This window comes from Dama dama, chromosome 9 (genome assembly GCF_033118175.1).
Source record: "Dama dama isolate Ldn47 chromosome 9, ASM3311817v1, whole genome shotgun sequence".
Lineage (NCBI taxonomy): Eukaryota > Metazoa > Chordata > Mammalia > Artiodactyla > Cervidae > Dama > Dama dama.
The window spans coordinates 7,543,742-7,567,096 of record NC_083689.1 but is presented as its reverse complement, the minus strand read 5'-3'; the positions used below and the strand labels follow the sequence as shown (position 1 = coordinate 7,567,096).

Here is a 23,355-nt window from a genome sequence, read left to right as displayed (position 1 = left end):
GACAGAAACCTATCTTAGGGTCCCCTCTGGGCTCAGGGGTTTTTTAAAGGCCAGCTCACCAGGGGAGGGCAAGCAAGCAGAGACACTCCAATCTGCCCACCATCCCGAGAAGTTTTTTTAAGAGGATACAGTTCTGCAACTAGGTCCTGGGTGTTGAGTGCCTTAATAAGTACTGAGCTCCCCATCACTGGATGAATCCAAGATAATGTTGCAGCCTACAAAAGCACTGAAGCTCCAATGTCTTCAGAGGCAGAGTAGGGACAGAGGAAGAGATGCTGGCAACAAACATGCTAGGATCCGGGATCCAGGGGCTCAATTCAAACTGTGTGACCTTGGGTGGGCTTGCAACCTCTCTGACTGCCAGTAGGCCGGCACAAATGTTGCCCCCCTCACAGATGCCACACATAGAAGCTGCATGAAGTACTTACCAGGCTGGGGGGCTTAGAGGGTGTACTCATATTCCCTCTCCCTCCTGCCTCGGCCCCTTTGCTCTTTCTGGTACTTCTGTTCCTCTAACCACCCTTCCTAGGGTTTAGCATCCCTGTGTCTGACCTTGGCTCTGGACTCAGGGACACCCCTCCCCGCCAGAGGGGAGGAACTTAGCCCCAGATTTCCGCTCTAGGTAAAGCTGAAGGTGAGGATCTGGGCTGGGGGCTTTGAACCTGACAGTGGATGTGGCCATGGATGCTGGCAGGCACTCTAGCCGGCTCACTCTGCCCTCTCCTGGCCAAAGCTGGGCAGGTACACAGCTTTTCCATCCCTGGAAAGGGGACAGGGAGGTCCTGGTGGGCATTAGGGCCTCATTTTCCCGAGGCAATTGCCTAGTACCTCCTGGCTCTCTAACGTCTCCTGCCTGGGGCAGGGATCCTTCCCCTGACGTGCCCACCCTGGGCCCCCATACCTGTCTGGTCTGAAGACACCCTCTTTTCCCAAGGTGGGGGCCAGACCAGGAGAAAAGAATCAGGAAGCAGGTAAATTCAGTAACCTAGGGCTTACAGAGGAATCCACCTTATTTTTTAAAACTGTGTATGTATCTTTGACATGCTCCTTCCTGTCTATTTAAGGATGCTCCTGAGGACACAATCATTTACAGGCATTCAGCTGTGGGTCAGTTCTCTAGGGAAGAGAGCTGGTACCACCAGAAGGTTCTGTACCCCTCTCTGGAGATACAAAACCCTGAGGGAACGTTGAGTGAGCATTGTGATGTGTTTACAGCAATGGGGGGGGGGGGTGTGTGTGTGGCAGAAGTTGAGGTGCAGAGCACACACTAGGTCTTCCATAAATGATGAGGTCTGGGGGAGGCTGGGGCTCAAAACAAGAGTCTGGCTCACAAGATCTAGGGTCCTCAGCCTCTTGGAAGAGGAGGTCATCAGTGTTTGGTGCAGGAGGGCTGCCTGGGGGGAGTGGGGAGCCCCAGGGAGGGCTGGTGAGGTCCCAGCCACCCCAGCAGAGTACGGAGGCCCCAGGAGGGGTGGGTAGGTGGGGGGGACAGGAGAGAGGTGACAGGAGGCTGCCGGCATGCTCCACAACACATGTCTTTTGTCTGCCAGGCAGGCCCCTGGACGAAGGCCCAGGTAATGACCTGCTTTGTGCTCTCCACAACATGCAAGATACCGAGTGAAGGCTGCCCCAGCAATCCCACCTATGCCTCTTGATTGGGGGACCCATCACAGCAGCTGGAGGATAGTACAGGAGAGTGTTCAAGCAGCACAGGAGTGGAGCGATGGGGGGCGGGGGGCGGCTCGGGTCGGCAGGCCGCTGTGAGTTCCCAAGTAGGGGGCCACAGTAAGGCCCGAGCCTGGAGAATGTGGAGAGGAACGACAATAGGCCCCCTCTCCCTTCTGATCAGCTTAAGGAGGCTTCCCAGAGGTGGGGCTCCCCTGTGTCACCTGGATCCCGCTTAGGTGGCACCCCAGGGCAGCACTGTTCCCTGCCCAGCTTTGGCTACTTGCTCCACCCGTGCTACTAGATGCCTTCTCCATTTGATCTTGACTCTTGCTTCTCCAGGTCGCTCCACGACCGCGCACAGGACAGCGTGGGTCCCTGCGGTCACCGGGGCTGAGGCTGGAGAGGGGAGCTGGCATCCAGAACGGCCGCCCCGGGACCACAGAGCCCGCCTGGGACTCAGTCTCTGCATCTGCCAAATGGGCTTGAGAACTCACCCCCGGGCAGATTACCGACAGGCGCGCGCAGGCGCAGCCGGACTCTGCCGGGGCTGGGCGCGCTGGGGACGCGGGGGGCGCGCGCAAGCGCAGCGGTGAGCGAGGCGTCCTCCTTGGGCCCCGCGCCTACCCAAGGTCCTGTCCCTACCTCCCGCACAGAGTCTGCGCGTGCGCACCGCAAAGGGAGAGTGGGTGGGACCGCGGGGGGGACTGCCCCGTTCCCCAGCGTCCCCCGCGGCAGCAGGCACTGACGTGGCCGCCGTCAGAGCCGCCATCTTGTGGGAGCGAAACCAACGCCTGCCTCCGAGCAGCATCTGCGCCGCGGCCTCCGAGGGTGAGGCTGGGCTGGGGCCGAGGCGGGGGCGGGGGCCGAGTGGAGGCCCGGCGCGAGGCTGAGCCGGGGCGGTGAGGGCCGAGACAGGGGCCGAGGTGAGGCCAGGCCGGGCGAGGGGCGAGGTGAGAGCCGACGTGAGGCCGGGCCGGGGGCCGAGGCGAGGAGGAGTCGAGGCGGAGAGCCAAGGCCCGGCGGGCCCAGGGTCGAATAGAGGCCGGGGGTTGAGGCGAGACTAGGCCAGGCTGGGGGTTCAGGCTGGGCTGGGGACCGAGGCGGGGCGGGGCAGGGTGGGTGCAGAATGCGGGGCCAGGGGTCTAGGCTGGGATGGGGGTCGAGTCGGGGCCGAGTTGGGGCGGGGGCTGAGTCGGGGCCGGGGAGGGGGTCTGTCTGGCCACCCTCTTACCAAGCCCCCCAGAGTGGCCGGGGCGGGCTCCCGGAAGTCCGGCCCGCAACGCGGGCTCTCAAGGAAGCCCCGCTTTTGCTCCGCCTCCAAGGCCTCCTGTCTCGGGGTCGCAAGGACCAGGAAACTGAGGCCCGCAGCCCGGGACACGGCCAAGGTCACACGATGGCCAGGGTTTGAGCCCAGTTCCTGTTTATTCTGAGGACAGAGCCGGCGAGGCCGGGCGGAGACCCGGGTTCCTAGGCGCGTGCTGTTGCGCTTGGGTCTGAGTAGGAGCGCCTATGGCCAAGGAAGCCGTCGATGGACGCGCCTATGGCTTTGTAGGGCCCCTTTATCCAAGATTGCTGCAACCCCGGGATTGCTTCCTGGGTGCCTTTGACATGGATTAGAATGCACTTCCGAGCTGGTGAATCTTTAACCTACCTATAGAACGCGACCTGGCCGGAGTTGAGGCAGCCTCCCTAGCAGAGCGTCCTAACGCTCTCCAGTCCAAGCAGTTACGGACGGTAAAACAGTAGCTTTGTTAATAAGGCTTGGCAATTAATTTCAGAGTACTTAAAATATTAGCTAACCAGTTGAGCACTTTTCAGCGCTCAACAGAACACCAAGTTGCTGTTTCTAGCGAAATTGCACAAGAAATCACTGGCAGGAGACGGGCAATTCAAACGCTTTGGGTGGCCCCGGAAGTCACTGTTGAGAACTATGTAGTTGTAGTCGTAACTGATGTAGTTGGTGTTGGAGTGGTCAGCTCTTGTTCTTGTTTCAGAACTAGTGGTCAGCGTTTTTTTTTTTTTCCCCCCTGCTGGCTGTTTGCATGGTTGCTCCTGCGTTTTTGGCAGAGTGTCTGAAGGAGTGTGAGATGCCATGGCGTGTGCTATGTCCTTGGGAGTTTTCAGAAACCATCATGAGTAGCCAAAACTGGAAGAACTTTGGGTGCATGGTGTTGCTGAGTCCAAAATTATGAGTAATTGAGTGTATGTGTTTATCACAAATATGGCCACTCTGTTACAGTGTGCTATCTTCCTCCCATAAAGGTTTTCTCTAGTTAATGGGTAGAATGTAATGTGTCCCTTCACTGGGAATGTCCTGTTGAAAACAAATCCTTGTCACTTGGTCATTAGAAATCTGTTTCCTCTGATGGCTAACTTCAGATACAAGTATTCAAAATTGCTACTTCAGAAAGATTTAAAATAGTTGGTTTGGATGATAGCTGACTCACATACTGTCTGCTCATCATTGTAAGAAAGTTAGAAAGCAAAAACTGGTTCTGTGCTTCTCACAGTTCTGGTTTTTTAAATTGTGCGGTTCAGCTATTTGCTTTGCCTCTTGCGCAATGTGAAGGGGACGTTCAGACCTGCTAAGCCACCTTTTCCAAAGATCACGACAGGCTTGAAAACTACAACAAGGTACACCTCGAGTTTTCTGTTGACTTTAGTAAAATTTAGGATGGACCCTCGAGTTGCTCTCCATGGTCAAATGGCCTTAGGAATAAACCTAACAAAGTGGGGAAAACCCTTGTGCAAGTTCATAAATAGTATATTAACTTGGTTTGAGAGAGTTGAATCAGTTTTCTTTTAAGTTCTTCAAATTGGATGTTGCCTTGATACATGAATTTAAGTCTGCTCTTGATCACAGGTCAGGCTCACTGAGCATTTCTGTAGCCCTCCTGAGCATTGTGATCCCTTACTGAGCTGGTGTTCAAACCCATCTAGCCTGTGCTTCCTATACCACTTATGACTGTCTCTGTGCACAGCATTCCATAGTCTCCCCTTTGACCTTCCAACCTTTGTAGGATTAGGAGAATGAAGGAAGTAAAATGCACATCTGTCAGAGGTTGGAAAAGAAACATGAAAAATTCCTTTCAGTTGGGATCTTAAAATTAGGTAAGAACTTAATCTCTTTTGTGATCCGTCTGCTCCTCATTGATGTGGATGGTATTAGAAATGCCCTCCTAGCACCATCCGAAGTGGTCTTTTGGAAATGTTTTTGACTTAACAGTGGGTTGCGTGTAATGCTTCCTACTGGCAAGTAAACGAGGGCTTGGGAATGTGTGAGTATGAGAAAGGGTGGTTGGTTAATTTCAGAGTGTGAGCCAAGGTGAGGGGAGTACTTCATCCTTATCCTTTTGTGATTGTTAAAAATTCTTTAACATATAGCACCTGTTACAGCTGTATAGCTGTAACACTATTCTGGAAGGTACTTCAGCATTCTTAGATGGATCAGATGGCCTGATTAGCTAGAAAAAATGTGGCAGAGTTTAACACAAACACATCAAATGCTCCTTATTTGTAGGAGAATCTGTTAGGCCCTCACCCAGTTCTTTCACTTAAGCTTCCTTATATGAGTGGGAAGAAATAGTGAAGCTATCTGTTGCAGGAACTAACCTCAATATTCCTAACAAACCCATGTTTCCTGATTTTTTGCGTATGTTGGAGACTGAGCTGGGCAGCCTTTCATTGGCAAATAGGAAGGGAAGAATAGGACTTCTCACTGACTAAAAGAGACAGAAAACATCCAAGGCAGGCAGATTTTTACACACATAGCACTTGGGAGTGATTCTCTTCAGGAGGCAAACATTTTTACACACCTGAGGCGACAGAGGTGACTGTTAGTATGCAGCATAAATTAACAAGAGTCCCAGTTATGATCCATGCACAGTTTCAATATAGAGTATATTTTAGAAACATGTTTAATGAGAATGTTTAATGAGAATTTAGTAAGTTTTTGTCCTCTAAAAGATGCTAGCAAGTTAGTAGAATTTGTCTCCAAAGAGCAAGTCATGTGTAAAATAGCCAGCATCTTTCAGTTTGTATTGTACATCAAATTATTTTTGCAGTGCTCTTATGTGGGTGCTAAACAGAAAGTTGAGTGGTGCTAGGTCTCTTGAGGCCCTGGAAATTTTTTAACATGAAGTTTTAAGTATCCTGTCAGTTTGACATAGGGACAAATGACCAAGAAAACAATTTCAAGATTCTGTCTAAACTCATATGTGCAAAGTAGGAATAAAGGCAAAGTTAGATGTGCCAGCATTTTGAGCACAGGTTTCAGAATAAAGGGTATCTTTAAAAATTGCTATGAAGAGTAGATTTTCCTGTGGAGTTTTCTATCATCTGTAAATGAGCATGCAGTTCCTAACTCATTGAATCTTGTCAATTCTGGTGATGTAACTTTGCTTAAAATAATTATAGTTTTTAACATTTCTCTTCTATCAAAGTGATACGAGGTCTTGCAAATTCCTGAGATCAGTGCAGATGTATTCTTAGTCACTAGTTGCAGGTACCCGAGGGCAGGTTTAGGAAGCAGATTGTGTGCACACCCCTTTTGTGGCATTGAACATTCCTCAGATGCGCACGTTTGCCCTGAGTAGTTAACTGTATCTCGTATTTCCTCCTCACCGGAATGTCAAAGAAATGTTCGGATTCCACCACACTCATGTATACTTTTAAACCAGTGTGAAATTCATCATTGACTTGATAGGTTTTTTTTTTTCTGACAAACTAATTTTTTAGAAAAACGTGTGTGATTAATCTTTGTATTTTTTAATCCTTAAAGCCCTTAAACATTCTTTTATGATTCTTTTCTCCTCTCCTTGTCTGAATCTCTTGGGTGCCCAGGGAGGTGGCCAGTGGAGAAAGACAAGTAGAGATAGGGAGGTGAGTGAGGGAAGGTGGGTGAGGGCTGGGTGGAAGGTGGAGGGCTGTGGCAGTGAGTGGAATGGGAAAGCAGGCCCACGGGACCCGAAGGAGGAGTGGGCACTGAGTGTAGCTAGTCAGGCCTGCCAGGAGGACCGGGAGGAGTGCCACGTGAACATAGGTGTTAAGGAGGGGCTCCTGTGGGTCTTTGGAAGAAACGGGGGAAAACAGCAGCAGAGGCCCTGAGCTGGGAGTGCACTTAGTGGTTTTGGAGACTTGCTAGGAGCAGAGGAGGGGAGGGTGGCCTGCTGGTGTGTGCCAGTGGTCCTTGAAGGGGAAGCCCCACAGAAAGGGTATTTTGGAAATGTGTGGGATGATTTTGGGCTCTGTCAAAGATGGGAGGCAATACTGATATTTAGAAGCAAGAATGCATTCTGCATGACTTTCATGTAGGTGGAAAGGCTGTTTTTATCTTAAACCTAATTCTTTCTATGTACAGAGTCAACTTGTGTGTGTATGGTTTTAATTGAAGGTGCTCAGGCGTATTCGACTCCTTGCGATCCCATGAACCTCTGTCCATGGGATTTTTCAGGCAAGAATACTGGGTTGGGTTGCCATGCCCTTCTCCAGGGGAATCTTCCCAACTCAGGGACTGAACCTGGGTCTCCTGCATTGCAGGCAGATTCTTTATCATCTGAGCCACCAGGGAAGCCCTTGGTGTTAATAGATGTTCTGAATTCTCCAAGAATAAAACTACCTTGTAAATTAAGGGTGATTGTATTTGGTTCTTTGCAGAATCGTACCAAGAGTTGGTATCTGTTTCCAGGTAGGGGAAGAAAAAAAAACTTGGTGGACACACCAGGCCTTGAGTGTCAGAGATGCTGCTGCATTTGTGACAGTCTTCATTAGGTGGTTCTCTGACTGCCTCCCTTGAACTTGTGGTCATGACCAGTATTGAAGGTCACGTTTTATCATATGACACTGTCTTTCATTTCCTAGTTACATTTTAGTTGGGGCAGCATGGGTTTTTTGCAGTCCAGTGAGTATGTTGGTTATATTGTCTCCTAGCTTCCTTCTGAATGGTAGAGGTGATGCTGTGAAATGCATGGGAGTGTTGGCTCTGATCTTTTTAAGGAACCTGAATTTGGTCTGATCTTTCCTAATAGTCCCCTCTTGCTGGCATCTGAAACACCTTGTGGAGTGACAGCTACAGGCTTTGGGAATGCCAGAGGGCGGGAGATACGGTGACCAGGACCAGGCACAGGCAGACAGTGATGGGGAAGCACCCTTGGAAAAAAGAGATGGTGGGACTTGCCAGTAAACAGACTGGGGAGGAGAGGGACAGAGTGGGATTGTGGGTATCTCTGAGGTTTGGGTCTGAGGAACTGGGAGGAAGTTGCACAGGATTGAAGTGGGAAAGAGAGGGTCCTTTTATATTTGAGGATGAGATTTTGATGGGAGATCCATGCATTGAGGGGGAAATAGGAGATAAGTCTGGAGATGAAAGGAAGGTTCAGCTGGGGTCCCATATAGGGGGTTGCATTCCTCTGGGAGTGAATGGCTGGACAGGGCAGTGCTGGTGAGTGAAAGCACAAGACACTGAGTCTTGCACTGGTGGGACCTCTGGTCACATGAGAGGGGTGCCACGGAGTGCTGGGAGGTTTTAAGCAGAGGATGGCAGGAGCAGGTATATGAATGAAATTTTCCTGAGTCCAGGGCTGCCCCCAGTTTAAAATGTGAGCAGGATAGGAAGAGGCCAACTGAGAGGGTTGCTGTGGCTATTGAGGCCAGGGAGAAGTTCACCCAATCACATCGGCCTCCCGGGCAAGACCAGCAAGGGTGTCCTGAGTGTTCTGGGCTGGTGCAGCATCTCTGGGTGCTTCTAAGAAGGGCCTCAGGGAGGCGGGTCTGGCAGGGGGCGTCAGAGGTACAGGATCTAACAGACTGGACCATTGCTGCTTTTCCCTGTTTTCTGTCCTCTGGGAAGCCCATCGCTCAGAAAAAGAGGTAGGGCTGCGATCTTTTTTACATTTTGCTTTCAAAATGAAAGTTCTCTGCAGGCAGTTTGGAGATTGATTTAATCATTTTCAGTTCAGTCGCTCAGTCGTGTCCAACTCTTGGCGACTCCGTTAACTTTAGTCATTCACAGAGTTTTCTTGCTCTGAAAAAGCCTGGGGGTGGGGACACCTGCCACTCTGAGAACTTTGAGGAAGAACTGGGCACTTTGACAAGCTAATAGTTGGTTGCACTTCCCTTTTTCTTCAAGGGTGTGGAGAGGGTCTCGGCAACACTGGCTTCCCCAGAGCCCTACCTTCATGCCTGGAGAGGGTCCTGTGTCTGCACTGTAGGTGCAGGTGGCCTTTTTGAGAAGACACCAGAACAGAAACCACAGAGGCTTCAGCACATTTGGGTGATTACATAATTAGAGGAGAGTGACGAAAGCAAATTAATGTGATTTATTTCACAACAGAATCCTGAATTGCCATCTCTTTCTCATTCTCACTTCTAAAACTAAAACACAGGATTGTGCTGTTTGACAGATGTGCCTGCTTTTTCTGTGAGGATCATGGGGACTGAGACTTCAGCAGCTGGAGATGTGTGTGCGTGCGTGTGTGTGCATGCGTGCGTGCCCTCACGTGCACATACTAAAGCTTTGGGCCCCAGTGTAACTATGGATCAGTCTTCTGACATTTGACATGAGAGGCCCAAAGGCCTCTAAAAACTAGTTTACCGTTGAGGTGAGGTTGGGAGGGTAAGCATGTCACTGTCCACTTGGGTTTCACCATCTGTCAGTTGGTTTCAGTGAGCATTGAGCTTTTGTGTGCCCAAAGCTGTGCTCCTCACACAGCTGCTCCTTAACGTGAGTGTGGTGACCGTTCACCCCACCGTGTGTTGAGGGTGCACTGAAAAACATAAAAAGGAAAGGACTTTTTCTTGTGAAAGGCAGCATCTGAACTTGCCTTCAGAGGTTGAGTGAAGGGCTCGGTGGGCATGACGTGGAGAATGTATGAAGAGGCGACTGGGAGCACAGCTAAGGTCTGAACAAAGGATTGCTGATGTGCAGAATTAGTAAGGAGTTAGTGGTAGGGCACTTCTCAGGGTGTCTAGGTGGTTTAGGGGAAGATCCCCTGGAGGAGGGCATGGCAGCCCACTCCAATATCCTTACCTGGAGAATCCATAGATGGAGGAGCCTGGCAGGCCACAGTCCATGGGGTCGCGGAGAGTCAGACAAGACTGAAGTGACTGAGCACAGCACAGGTGGTTTAGAGTTGCCTGTAGTTTTCATATCCTGCTTTGCGTTTTGGTCATAAGTTGCTTTGTTTCCTCCATGTTCTGTTAATTTGTTATACATCTTTTTTTTAAATATTTATTTAGCTGTGTGAGCTCATGGGCTCTTTCGTTGTTGTGTACAGGCTTAGTTGCCCTGAGCATGTGATACCTTAATTCCCTGACTAGAGTTCGAACTCATGTCTCCTGCATTGCAAGACTGATTCTTAATGACTGGACCACCAAAGGAAGACCCTGTTGCACATTTTAATGTTGTGAGGTTGATGCAAATTTGTGTTTTGGGTCTTGTGATTTTTTTTTTCCCTCCCAGTAACAACTTCTTCAGATGTAAGTGTGTTTGGAGTCAGGGTGTATGTGCCCTGACTCCTAGAATAGGAGTACTTTTTAGGGTCCGTGGTGCCGGCTGCTCCATAGTGGAGGGCCCAGGTGCCCACCACCCGTCTGCAGGACCTGCAAGCCGTCCCATCCCGCGTCCCGCGGACAGTGTACTCAGATGGTCCTGCATAGCTGCCAGGCACTAGGAATGTAGGTTTACCCTGGAAGGCCTCTGTCTGCGGCCAGGACAAATGCACAGAGCCGTGAGAGAGTTCCTGATGGGGTATCTGAGCGAAGCCTCTACTTGTAGGTATCATCCACTCCTTGTTTCACCCCAGTTGAAGGCCATGTGACGTTTCTGTTCAGAGGTCCTATGTGGATGTTGTTTTCATTTGGGCCAGATCATCTGGTTATTTGGTCTCATCTGTAGATTTCAGATCGATGTAAGTGTCTTTGGTAATGGATTTTGAGGATAGTTATGTATTTTTTAAAAAAGTAGTAAAATAAAACTTAAAGATGATGAATGAGAAGGAACTGCAAAACCTAAATATGTTCATCAGTTAATGCTTTGACTTTTGCAGTTACTGAAAAGTAGGGTTAATTGCAGTTACGCTGTTTCAATATTTGCCTTGTGGTTTAGTGTGCTTGTTCCATTAGACACTGGACAGTGACTGTTGAGTGTTCAAGTTAGTGTAGACCAAGAGCTATATTCATGAAGGAAACTTATTTCTTGTTGTCATTTTAAGAATTTCAACTTGAATCTTAAGCTGGCAGAGAGGGATGTAAATTGAATTTCACTGGTCTAAGAATCAGACCTGACCAGAAATCCCCTCCTTCAGCTTTGGGAGGCAGCTTGCAGGGCAACTGGAGACCAGCTCTCCAGTGTCTTTGTACTAGCCTTTGGGTTTCTGGCACTCATCCTTCTTTAGGGGCGGGAATTGGGGGTAACTGCTGCATAGAGACCAGATCTAGTGTCTAATTGATAGATTCCTGCAAAACATCCTGAAAGTTCAATCGTGAAAAACAAAAATCAGTCTCTCATGGGAACTCACCTTTAGATGCAGATGAGAATTACACTGTTCTAGAATGTTTTTCCATGTTCTTTCATTTATTCTTTTTCTTTGTATTGAAAGTTCAGAGTCAAGGTAGGTGAAATGGGTGAAGGTGGTCAAAAGATACAAACTTGTAGTTACAAGATAGATAAACCCTGGAATGTAAGGTACAGTATGCTGACTGTAATTCGCCATACTGTATTGTATATTTGAAAGTTGTTAAGAGAGGAAATCTTAAAAGTTCTCATCACAAAGAAAAAAGGGTGACTGTATGAGGTGACAAAAGTTAAGCTGTGTGTGATCATTTCATAATAAATACACATATCAGATCATTATTTTGTACACCTGAGAATAATACAGTCAACTTAATTATATCATTTGAGGGTCTCAGTATGAATATTCTTCCTTCTGATCATGTTGATCCTTAGCTTTGTCACAGTTGTGTTAGGCCTGTAAGGCATATCTGTCTATCATTAGTATTTGCATATTCAGTTTTCTTACACTAATTTTTATAAAATAGTGACAATATGTGGTGGTCTACTCAGTTGCAGAAAAATGTTAGCGCTACAGAAGTGGAATGCTGGACTAGCAGAGTAGTGCCTTAAGGCTTTATTTAGTTGATGTGCTGGAACCCCAAGTTGATGTACAAACATCAGTTTGTAGCAGATGGTGATATGTGATCATATCGCTTATGAAAGTAGGGGACCTTCCCCTTTAGTGTTAAATCCTACATGTCAGAGATGAATTAGGCTTTTGAGTGGCTGATAATCTAATCTAAGCACATTCACTCTGCTAAAAGAATAAATGGAACAGTTAAAATGTTTTATAATTATGTCAATTCCTCGGGAAGATCTTCACTTTGTTAATTTTTCTCAAATTAGATATTAAAACTGACATTATGAACTGTTGAGCTGTACATTTTACTATATGTAACTTATGTAACCTAATAAACTTCCAAAAAAAAAAAAGTAAAATGAGAAAAAGCTCTGATGTCACCTAGCTTGTTCATTTGAGTAGGGGAGACCCATATGATCTCTTATTTACAGAGGGACCACAGCAGCTTGTCCCGGTCTGAAGCACAGAATAGAAAACACATGGTTTTTAAAAAAAATTTTTTTTTTTTGCCTTCCTGGGTCACACTTTCATTTCCCAAGCCATGCTCTAGGTTAGTGATTTATTCTTAAATGTCAACCCACTCCAGTACTCTTGCCTGGAAAATCCCGTAGGCTACGGTCCATGGGGTCCATGGGGTCACGAAGAGTCGGACACGACTGAGCGACTTCACTTTCACTTTTCATTTTCATGCATTGGAGAAGGAAATGGCAACCCACTCTAGTGTTCTTAGGAACGGGGAAGCCAGGTGGGCTGCCATCTATGGGGTCACACAGAGTCGGACACGACTGAAGCGACTTAGCAGCAGTGATTCTCAATAGTTTGGGTCATCTTGAGATCCATTGTTACAGAGATTCTGTTAAATAAACCAGCTCCTACCCATTTCAGAAAATTGACAGATTTTCCTTCTGCAGAAATAAGCTGCACAACTCTGTAGGGGAGGATTTCCTTGCTCATCCCGAATCCTCTGAGACTTGTTAGGAGATGCAGTGGGCACAGGTAGAGGTCGTGGAGATATATATTTCTCTTTAACAGCTATAAACCAGTTACTCTGGATTCATTTACTGGCATGGAACAGGTGTAACAGCTACATTTTTTCCCTCCCTCTCCTGGCTTTCTGGGGTGGCATCTCCTTTGGCCTTGGCCTGCATCCTAGTAGATCTTCGCAGACAGGAATGTAGCCAGCCAGTTGTGTCCTGTTCTTCGCTATAATGTTGAACCACCACCCAGTCTTGTTTCTGGTCCTAACCAGGAAAAGGGAAAAAATGTTCTTAAGGGGCTGCATCTGCTCAGTGCCTTCTGTCTCAGGAAAGAGATGATCTTTTGTTACTCTCTTTATGAGCCAGCACAAAGGTGCAAACTCAGGCAGGTGCAGAGAAGTGCTCTTCTGAGAAAGTCAATGTCTTCACTGCTTACAAATACGATCATTACCATGAACCTGAAAAACAGGTTTTGGGCTGAGTGCAAAGGATCCTGGTGGAGGAAAGGGTGAAATAGGCTTAGGCTGGATGTCCTGAAGGTTAGAACCTGTATGGAGAGGCCACAGAACAACTCTTGTGGTCCCTGTTGAACCTTTCCACTGCGACACATGCTGTGTTAGATTAGGAGCTGACAGGGCCCCTGGACCAGGTGCAGGGCGGATGTAGCTAGATGGGTTGTACGGTGGGAGAAACCAGGTGCTGTGTGCTCAGTCACTTCAGTCTGTCTGACTCTTTGCCACTCTATGGACTGTAGCCCATCAGACTCCTCCATCCATGGGATTCTCCAGGCAAGAATATTGGAGTGGGTTGCCATGCCCTCGTCCAGGGCATCTTCCTGACCCAGGGATCAAACCCACATCTTGCAGGCAGATTCTTTACCATTGAGCCACCAGGGAAGCCCAGAGTTCCTGCTCATCCCCATCTAGGTTCAGCCACCAAATACATGGCCCACTTTCCCTCTGGGGCTGCGGGAGTTGGGTAAGTTGAAAAACTGTGGAGGGAAGGGACCAGATTGATCATTAGGGCTCAGCCGACCAGGGCCAAGGCAGGCCAGGGAGCGTGAGTGGGCAGACGTGCTGGGCTGGGTGGGGGGCAGAGGAGGCCCTGGCCGGCTGTGGCTGTGGCTGGCTGCATCTTCGGGCTGCCGTGCAGGTGTGGGCGTGCTGCTGGGCCCAGCTTACCTGGGACATGCTGTCAGTGCCGTGTAGGGGTTGGGAAAGTGCAGAAAACGGTTTCACTCCTTAGTGCCCAGGTTTTTGTGTCCGTGTGTATGAACTTAATGCTAAAACAAATGTAAACAGCAGTCTTCCAGCCTACTTCCCAGGGATAGCCCCTTTATGCCTTACTGTTCTAAATAGGGTGCTAATACTGTCTCTCAGTATGTCAGCTTTGGACACTGAGGGTTGGCCCTTGAGACCACAAGTTCTGTCCTTGGCTTCCCGGTACCCAGGAGTGCCAGTCAGAGTATCATGACTAAATAAATATTACTCACTGCTGAGTCAAGTGGTGACTGGCTTATTATGTTTTCCCTCAGGAAATCTTAAAATGACTTCTTTTCATTTTCATCTTTGGGTGTTTTCCTGGATGTTTGTCATTATTTTTTCCCAATTTCCTTAGAATTGCCGAGCCCCGTGTTTAAACCACACAGGTAACATGCTCCTCTTTTCCTGGAGCTCTCCTCCTTCCTGGGCCGGCTGCTGCTCAGGCCTTCCTCTGCGTCCCCTCTGTCACCTTAGGTGGGGATGGAGGTGTTGGCCTTGCCTGTGGCAACCTGGAGACAGGCGTGTGTGAGACTTTGCACTTGTGACCTCCTTGTCCTGCCCTTTCACCGACTCCATGCTTCGGTTGACACAGAACTACAGATGGAAAGCAGTGTTTGTGTCTTTCTTTGCAGGGAACAGTTTTAGGTTCACCACATAATTGAGGGAATTGTTTACTTTGTTTTTAATTGTTTACTTTGTTTTTAATTGTTTACTTTGTTTTAAAATTATCTTCTGTCTTGCTTCTCTCCAAATTCTTTGTTTCAGTCAGTTCCACTGGGGGCTTCTTACAGGGAGATGGGGCGTGGATGTTTGGGGGCCTCCAGGTGTGAGAGTTAAGTCCCGGCTTTGAGGCCTCTGTGTCTCATGTGCAGGTCTGTGGGGGCACTGTGCCTCCCAGCGTGCCATATTCCTCTGTTTCCAGAGCACTGTGCCGTCCTCTGACTGGAGCACAGAGTCAGGACCCCTGGTTCAGTTGCTCCAAAAAGGTCCCCTGGCTCTCCTGCAGGACTGAGGATGAGTGCTTGGTCAGGGTCAGACCCCACCAGAATTGTACCCCCTTCTCTCTGTCCTTTTAGTCAGTCATCACTTATACTTTATTGGTAGTGACTTCAGGAATAAGCTGAGATTATATGCGTTCAGTTCATTCTGTTTTCCATAATTTTTTTTTGAGATTTAATGTAAGGTTTGTTGAACATAATAATAATGCACTATAGGTAAGTGATATGAGAAATATCAGAAGAGCAAACATATTGTAATATGTACACTTACTGAAGCAACATGATGTACACCTTAAATGTACACACTCCACAAACAGAAATGGTGGTAGAACAACTACTTATACATTTGCAAAAGAATAAAGTTTGACTCCTGCTGCTAAGTCACATCAGTCGTGTCCGACTCTGTGAGACCCCATAGACAGCAGCCCACCAGGCTCCTGCCCCTGGGATTCTCCAGGCAAGAATACTGGAGTGGGTTGCCATTTCCTTCTCCTGTTTTCCATAATTTATCATCCTCTATATTTATGAAAGTGGTTGTCTGCCAAAAAGGAAATACCATAGTAAAGATGTTTTTAAATTTAATTTTATTAATAGGTAATATTATTCAAAACCAAGCAGAATTGTAAAATGTTGAAAGCGCCCTGAAGCCTGCTAGAAGGGGCCTCGCTGGCCGCCCCTAAGACCACTGGAACACCTGGGTCACAGTGGGGCGGTGGTCCTGGCCCACTGAGTAGTGGGGAGTCCTGGGCTCACACTGTGTCAGTAGGCGGGGAAGAGAGCGGTGGTTCCTTGGGTAGAAGGCTAACCAAAGCTGGAGGAATGACTCCATAGGAAACCACCATTTGACAGTCCTCATGGCAGTCATTCAGCCAGGAAATGTCAGAATACTGAAACTAAAGGGTGGGAGTTGGGTGAGGAGCAGAACATGTATGTAGTCCCCAAATGCTCACTGATGACTAAGGCAGAAAGGAACTTACGATGGAGACCCGGCCTGTCATCAGAGGTGACGTGGGGTGGTGGGGATCTGGGGCACACCCCCTAGGCGGAATGGAGAGGGGAGTGCCTGTGGCAGGCCCATTTCTGCGTTCTCCATGGGCCTGGCCTCTCAGCCAAGCAGTGTTCATCCAAAGTTCAAACACTGGGGAGCTCATAGTTACTTCTGGGGGGTTAGGTATGCAGGGCAAGGTCCTTCCCAACCTTGACAATAGCTTCCACCAGCACCCTCGCAGTGATCAGGTGTGAGTATCTCCCATCAGCTTAGAACAAACTCTTTGTGGTTCATTTGGTTTTCTGTCAACATTCACACAGAATCTGCCCAGTTGAAGGCTGCTCAGCTCTCCACAGATTGACTTCACTTTAGGTGCTAAGTCCAGATTCCTAAGCATTTGAGAAAGTGACTGTTTTTTCCTAAAGCCTTGTTTGGAAACAAAATAGTTGAAGGATAAATGTACTGAGTGTGGAGAGGCCATATCTGGGCACCTTTGGTGCCCTGTGGGTCTTACAGTATAGGAGATCCCCTCCTCTGTGATCACTTATCCCTTCCTGCAGGTCTGGGTATTGGGGCCTGGGCTCTGACCTTGGGTCCAGTCCGCTCAGTGACTGCTCCCAGTCTGCTCTGCTAAGTGAGGAAAGGCCGGGGAGCCCAGACACAGCACACGTTCTTCTGCACGCTTGTGGCTTCACCACACAGGCCTTCTCTCTGGAGCAGCGCTGACCACAGGTCTCAGGAAAGTGTTCCCTAACATGGCCATGCTGTGGGCTCAGCCTTGGACTGAATGCCCTGGTATGCGCCCCTTGAGCCCCGGTGTTCTCACTCACCCAGTCTGCCTGCAGAGTGTGCTGAGCTCTCAGCTTGTTAGGAAGGGTTGGCTCTTGGTCTCGGCCAGGCCCTCCTAGGTTCTCGGGTATTAGTTGTCTTACCATGGAACTCTGTTTCATTGAGACTTGGAGCAGTTGGGAGACATGGTAGCGCCTTGAAGTGGTTGTTTCTGGCCCCTTGAAGAACTCAGATTATGGAGAATCTAGCATTCATTTGAAAGCCACACTTACTGCGCCCCAGAGTGGCAAGTTGAAGGACTTTAGAGGTAAGTTGCCCTAAGGCCTTGGGTGTAAGTTCCTCAGATAATGGTAGCAACTGCTTCAAATTCCAGTCAGCCTTGTTCTAAGATTCCCATATGCTGCCTTGTAAGAGTGATTTAGAGGCTCAAGAGGTAGGTGGGCAGGACTGTTTTCTTTTGGATAGGAACCAGACTTTCATCAGCTTGTGCCTTGTGATATAGGAGGAGCTGCGTCAGCCTGGCTGTGGGTGAGTGGTCTCCGAGCTGTCCCTGCTTGCCTGGCCCTGGGCAGCACAGAAAAAAACCCCAGGACTCCTTGTTCCTGCAGGTTTCTCTGGCCAGTGTTGCTCCCACCGGTCTGCAGCATGGGGAATATCTTTGCAAACCTCTTCAAGGGCCTTTTTGGCAAAAAAGAAATGCGCATTCTCATGGTGGGCCTAGATGCTGCAGGAAAGACCACCATCCTGTACAAACTGAAGCTGGGTGAAATTGTGACCACCATTCCCACTATCGGTGAGGACGCTGGGCCTTGGGAGGCTGGGAGGTGGTGGTGCCTCTGGGGATAGGCTCACCCAGGTCTCCTCCAGGCTTCAACGTGGAGACCGTGGAGTACAAGAACATCAGCTTCACTGTGTGGGACGTGGGCGGCCAGGACAAGATCCGGCCTCTGTGGCGCCACTACTTTCAAAACACACAAGGTAAGAGTGAGCTACCCCATTACACCCCTTAGGAGTGGGGGTCGGGGTGTCTTGAGCGCCTGTGCTCACGCTTACTGTCCCCTCTGCAGGTCTCATCTTTGTGGTTGACAGCAATGACAGAGAGCGTGTGAATGAGGCCCGCGAGGAGCTCATGAGGATGTTGGCAGAAGACGAGCTCAGGGACGCCGTTCTGCTCGTGTTTGCCAACAAACAGGTACGTGTGACTGAGCTACCCAGTGTGCTGGTGGGGGGTGCATGTCAGGCAGCCAGCCTCCCAGGGCTGGAGGTCTGAACGGGGGCGGGGGGTGGTCACAGGTCAGATGGAAAGGGTTCCACGCAGCCCCCTGACCCATGCCTGCTGTGCTGCCACCCCCCCCCCCCCCCCCCCCCCCCAGGACCTCCCCAATGCCATGAACGCGGCCGAGATCACGGACAAGCTGGGCCTGCACTCTCTGCGCCACAGGAACTGGTACATTCAGGCCACCTGTGCCACCAGCGGGGACGGGCTTTACGAGGGACTGGACTGGCTGTCCAATCAGCTCCGGAACCAGAAATGAGCTGCAGTCCTCTCTCCTCCCCCTCACTCCCTCCTCCCACCCTCGCTTTACTCTCCTGTGGCAAACGTGCCCCTGTGGTGTGAGTGCCAGAAGCTGTCTCCACGGTCGGTCACAGTGTGCTTCACCATGCTGTAAATGTGCAGACGCAGCCTGCAGCTGGGTTTTTATTTAATGTAAATAGTTTTTGTTTCCAATGAGGCAGTTTCTGGTACTCCTATGCAATATTACTCAGCTTTTTTTATTGTAAAAAGAAAATCAACCCACTGTTTAGTACTGAGAAGGGATTTTAGGCACACGGGTCATCCAGGAGTTGTGTGTCAGACGAGCCCAATACTCCTCCTCTGGGCTTTAGATCTGTGTTGAGATCCATTTTGGTGGTTGGTTTTTAACCCAAACTCAGTGCATTTTTTAAAATAGTTACAAATACAAAATAAGGAGAACACTTGAACACACAGAAGGGAGAAATGTGCCTAATGTAGGTTCTGCGGTAACGGCCTGAGTCCAGTCCACCGGTGGTCTGTTTCCCGTTGGGAACATGAAACGGGGCAGAACCAGCCATGATATCCATTCTGCATGGTCACAATAGGGTCCCTGTGATTTGCTCTGTCTCGGGTCATCCCACACCCCATAGCGTTTGTGCTTGTATTTGTGCATACATGGCCGCCCAGGAGATGGGGTGGAGGCTGCAGCCGCCGTTCTCAGACCCCTTGGAAGAACCCCGGCCTTTTCTCGGGTCAGCATGGGCACTTTGGTTGGAACGCCCTGGCTGGAGCGGGAGTCCTGCAGTCCCCTTGCTTGCCTGCTCCGGGCTCTCTGGGGTCTCACCAGCAGGAGTGCGGGTGGTCATCCTTGAGCCCCACCCCTCAGAGCCCCTGTCTACATGTGCTTTCACTCCTCAGCCTGCAAGGGTCAGATTTGCCATTGAAAATGATAACCTCTACTTTTTTCTTTTGTATTTTGATAAACACTGAAGAAGCTGGAGCTGTTAAACTTTATCTTGGGGAAAACCTCAGAACTGGTTTATTTGGTGTCGTGGAACCTCTTACTGCTTTCAATACACAATTAGTAATCAACTGTTTTGTATACTTGTTTTCAGTTTTCATTTCGACAAACAAGCACTGTAATTACAGCTATTAGAATAAAATCTCTTAACTATTTCATGGCTCTCCTGTGTTTGGGTGCCCCTGACAGCCTGCCCCCTGGGAGCTGGGCAAGGACAGCCACTTTCCCCTCACTTAGTGAGGGCTGCATTGCTCTGCCTTGCCCCATTCTCTCGCTCTGCCCGTCCCTTCCCTGCCCACACCCTCACCTGCACTTTGCAGTGGTCGGGGGTAGGTCCCAGCGCCCTTGTGGTAACCACGTCATTGGTCTCAGTGCTGGCAGTCCAGCCCCCTGGTCCCAGGCTTGGCAGTGCCCAGTCAGGAGAGGGACAGCAGGGTCACCATATAGGGTATGCCCCAGGGGCCAGGGCCAAGGGTGGTATGGAAGAAACCCCCCCTTCCTAACATCCACTCTCTCTGGTACCCCCAGGCCATACAGTTTGTCCTCTGGAGGGGCAGGACAATCTCCAGTGTTGCTGCCACAGTAATGGACACATGCCTGGCTGGGTGATTTGTGTGTCCGTGCCATAGACCCCCTCCCACTTTTGCAGGGGTCGCCCCTCTGACCTGGAGCCCTTCTTGGCACCCTTCTTTTCCCCACTGGGGTGGCCTTTGGCAGGCCAAAGTCCAGGTGGCCTTCCCCCAGGAGACAGGCCCTGCCCTAGATAGTGATCTCTAACAGGTTGATAACCAGTGCCAAGTGCCTTTAAGAGAGTTGCTTTCAGTTCTCATTTCTTTTAAAATCAGCAGCAAAACGAGAACCTCGGTAATGAATCCAGTCTAGGTTTTGTCTTTATTCCAGTGTGATTGTAGGATGTTTTTTTTTCTGTGGATGGCAAGGTTCTGTATGTGCCTTCAGCCTTGGAGATGGGCGCCGGGTGGTGGGAGCCAGTGCCTTTACAGGTGGCCGGGGGGGTGGGGGGGGTACGTGTGAGATGGTGGTTAATCTTTGGTGGCCTAGGAAGTCGGCGTCCCCATGATCTACCAGCCCAGACTGCCCCCTTCTCGCACGGTCACCTGCTTGCAGCTGAGCACCTTTTGGTCCCTCTGCTCTCCCTGCTGACCACACATAATCCAGGGCTCTTGGTACACCTGAAGTAGATGCAGGGACCAGGCCAGCAGGGGACCCCAGGATGCTGACCACCAAAAGGACAGTGCCCCTCAGTGTGACTGCAGACGGCCTTGCTGGAACTCCCAAGATTTACTGCATTTTCACACATCACTTTCTCAAGTTTCCTTTTAGTATAAGACACTTGCCACTTAAAATAAGTTTATTTAAGTACAAAGAGGGAGTCAATACAAAGAAAAATAGCAGTAGCCATACTGGGCCACAACTAAGCCTCTTCAGTATTCTGGCCTGGAGAATTCCATGGACAGAGGAGCCCGGCGGGCTACAGTCCATGGGGTCACAGAGTCGGACATGACTGAGGGACTTGCAAGCCTCTCTGGGAGCCTGGGGTAACCCCCACAGGCCAGTCCTCCAGACCCCTGGGCCTCAGTCGCTGTCATGCCTGCGCTTCTTGCAGCAAGTTGAGGAGTCAGAGTCACGCCTAGGGAGACCGCGAGACGCCTGGGGTGAGGGGCTCGGCCTGCCAAGCACGCCCTCATCTCCACCCCCAGGCAGCTGCACCTACTGGGCAGGGGCAGGGGGCAGTGAGGAGTCCAGCCTTCTCCCACGCTCCTTTTCTTTCTTCCTCTTCTCTTTCTTGTGCCTCTTCTTTTTCTTCTCTTTCCTGCTCTTCCTGTGGCTTTCAGGACTACAAGGGGGAGTGCGTGAGTGCTAGAAGCCCTTAGGACTTTGGGGGTCTAGACCACAGTAGCTGCTGACCATGTGTAGCCATTTCAACCTCAAGTCACTAAGAATAACTCAGTACCACGTGTGGCCAGCGGCGCAGACACATTAGGACTATGGCAAAAGGTCTGCAGGGCAACACCTACCTGACAATCTCATAGCTGCTTCCAGCCCTCCCACTGGGATGCCCCTGCACTCTTGGGGCCAAGTGCTGACACTCTAGTGCCCCTGACCCTGCTGCGGGTTGGTGGGCCGTCATGAGCCTTCCCTGGGGCTCACTGCACCCCAAAGCTCCTCAGAAGAAAAAGGGGGCTGGAGCTGGCAGCTTGACTGGAGAAGCAGCCAACATGCTGATAGAAAGGAGTTCTGTGCCCTGGGGGCCCTTACCCCGGCTCCACCTTCTCCTCTGACCGAGGCTTCTTCTTGGCCAAAGCCAAGGAGGTCCCTGGCCGACTGCTCTCCACGCGGTGGTGCTGCCGAGAAATGCCACTCTGGGGGCGTGCAGGGTGCCCCGGCATACCGACAGGGGAGAACCAGCCAGAAGCTGGGAGGGCCTCCCCAAGGGCCTGCCTCGTGGCCTTCAACTGGAAGAGGCGCTCAGACCGATTCCCACCCCACCATGAGATCCAGCATATTTGGGAGTAATTACCGTGAATACCGAAAGCCCCAGCTTAGCGGCCTCTTTGTCTTCCCGGGACAGCGCCACTCGCCCTACAGAGCCACTGCGGGGACGTGGGTAAAATACTCTTTATGGTGAAACACCCCCACGACGAGGACCGCCCCCCATCCCCAGGCCTCCCTAGAGAAGTGGTTGGCCTAGATGACCCGCACTGGTTTCGACCTAGGCAGCTGACGGTGCCAAGCCCCAAGAAGCCGCACCCTCGCGATTTCTGGGGCTCCCGAGGACCCCCACCCCCACCCCCGGCCCCGTACCTGGAGCTCCCTAGACCCAGAAGCCGGTCCACTCCCTTCTCCGGGTCACCACCTTCCCGCTTACAAACTTCGACAAAGTCCTGTGGAGGGGAGTGCAGTGCTCGCTGGAGAGCGGGATCAGCCCCCTCACCAACCCAGCCCCACCCTCCAAAAGAGCCCATCTCACCTCCTTGCTCAGGCCGGTGGGCTGCTTCTTTACGTTCTTGTAGCCTCTGCGGGGGCCGCGCGTGAGCTTCAGGGAGCGGCGAGCCTCGCCTCGCCTCTTCCCCCAGCCACGCCGCGGTCCCATCCACCCCCGCCGTGCACCCACCCAGAAGTAACACCCCCACCCCACCGCCGCCGCCTCCCCACTCAAGCTCTCGAGGCACACTCACAGCGCTGCCATGAGCGCCTCCTGTTCCGCCTGCCTCACAGCCGCCAATTCCTGCTCCCGGCTCAGTCCAGCGCTGTTCGCCCGGCCCTTGGCGTACCAAGTGAGGTCGCGGCCCTTCTGCCAGCGGCCCACTGGGGCCATCAGCGAGTTGCCTGCGGGAACAGAGCGCCAAGCCCTCTGCACTGCCCGTGGGTCGGCGAACCCACAGCCCGCGAGCTCCGGGTCCCTGCGCCCCACTCACCCAGGTAGTTCTCCCTCTGCTTGTCTGTCTTCACATCCTCCCAGTTGAACTGGTCCTGCCCGCCGCGCACGCCGCCCCGGCTGGAGCCGAACATTGTGGTAACGTGCAGGACCTCTCCCCGGGATTCCCGGTACCAAGGCCTTACAGGTCCCAGCTCCCACTCCCACGTCGCACACGGTGACGTCACGTCCGCGCCAACCCCAGGCGCTTGCGCACTGTCCCCCTCCCCCGCCCCAAGCATCCTAGCCAGAGCGCCTGCGCAATGACGCGACCTGGCATCTGCACTTGCGAAAGGTGCGGCTGTACCTGAGCATCGCGCTGCCAAGACCGACAATTTTATAAATCATATTATGTGGGTGACGCCGCAGAGCTACAGTTCCCATTGCCTGCCGTGTTCCCGGGGCTGTGCTGGAGTAGGGGTAGGCACCAGAGAGAGAACGACTGAAGGTTTCCAACTATAGCTGATGGAGGTTTCTATCAGGTAGCGGGCTGCCTGGGAGACAGGAGAGCGGCCAAGGTCAGGTCGTGCCTGCAACGCTCAGCCTCCGCCCTCGGGGGGACCAGCTGTG

General features: G+C 50.9%; 2 protein-coding genes across 2 annotated transcripts; one reads left to right on the top strand and one right to left on the bottom strand.

The window, feature by feature from the left end:
* The first annotated feature begins 2,353 nt into the window (after positions 1 to 2,353).
* On the top strand, positions 2,354 to 19,507 carry ARF1 (ADP ribosylation factor 1). Its single transcript, XM_061149694.1, has 5 exons — positions 2,354 to 2,496; positions 17,421 to 17,605; positions 17,680 to 17,790; positions 17,880 to 18,004; positions 18,186 to 19,507. Exons 2-5 carry the CDS (start codon positions 17,458 to 17,460, stop codon positions 18,345 to 18,347), a joined length of 546 nt encoding a protein of 181 aa, XP_061005677.1. The 5' UTR covers positions 2,354 to 2,496; positions 17,421 to 17,457; the 3' UTR covers positions 18,348 to 19,507.
* A 1,193-nt stretch (positions 19,508 to 20,700) lies between these two features.
* On the bottom strand, positions 20,701 to 22,985 carry C9H1orf35 (chromosome 9 C1orf35 homolog). The gene is made up of 8 exons (XM_061149682.1): positions 22,787 to 22,985; positions 22,547 to 22,697; positions 22,339 to 22,384; positions 22,173 to 22,252; positions 21,889 to 21,961; positions 21,627 to 21,712; positions 21,082 to 21,204; positions 20,701 to 20,997 (listed from the first exon to the last, which is right to left on the bottom strand). Exons 1-8 carry the CDS (start codon positions 22,878 to 22,880, stop codon positions 20,943 to 20,945), a joined length of 708 nt encoding a protein of 235 aa, XP_061005665.1. The 5' UTR covers positions 22,881 to 22,985; the 3' UTR covers positions 20,701 to 20,942.
* Positions 22,986 to 23,355: the final 370 nt, after the last annotated feature.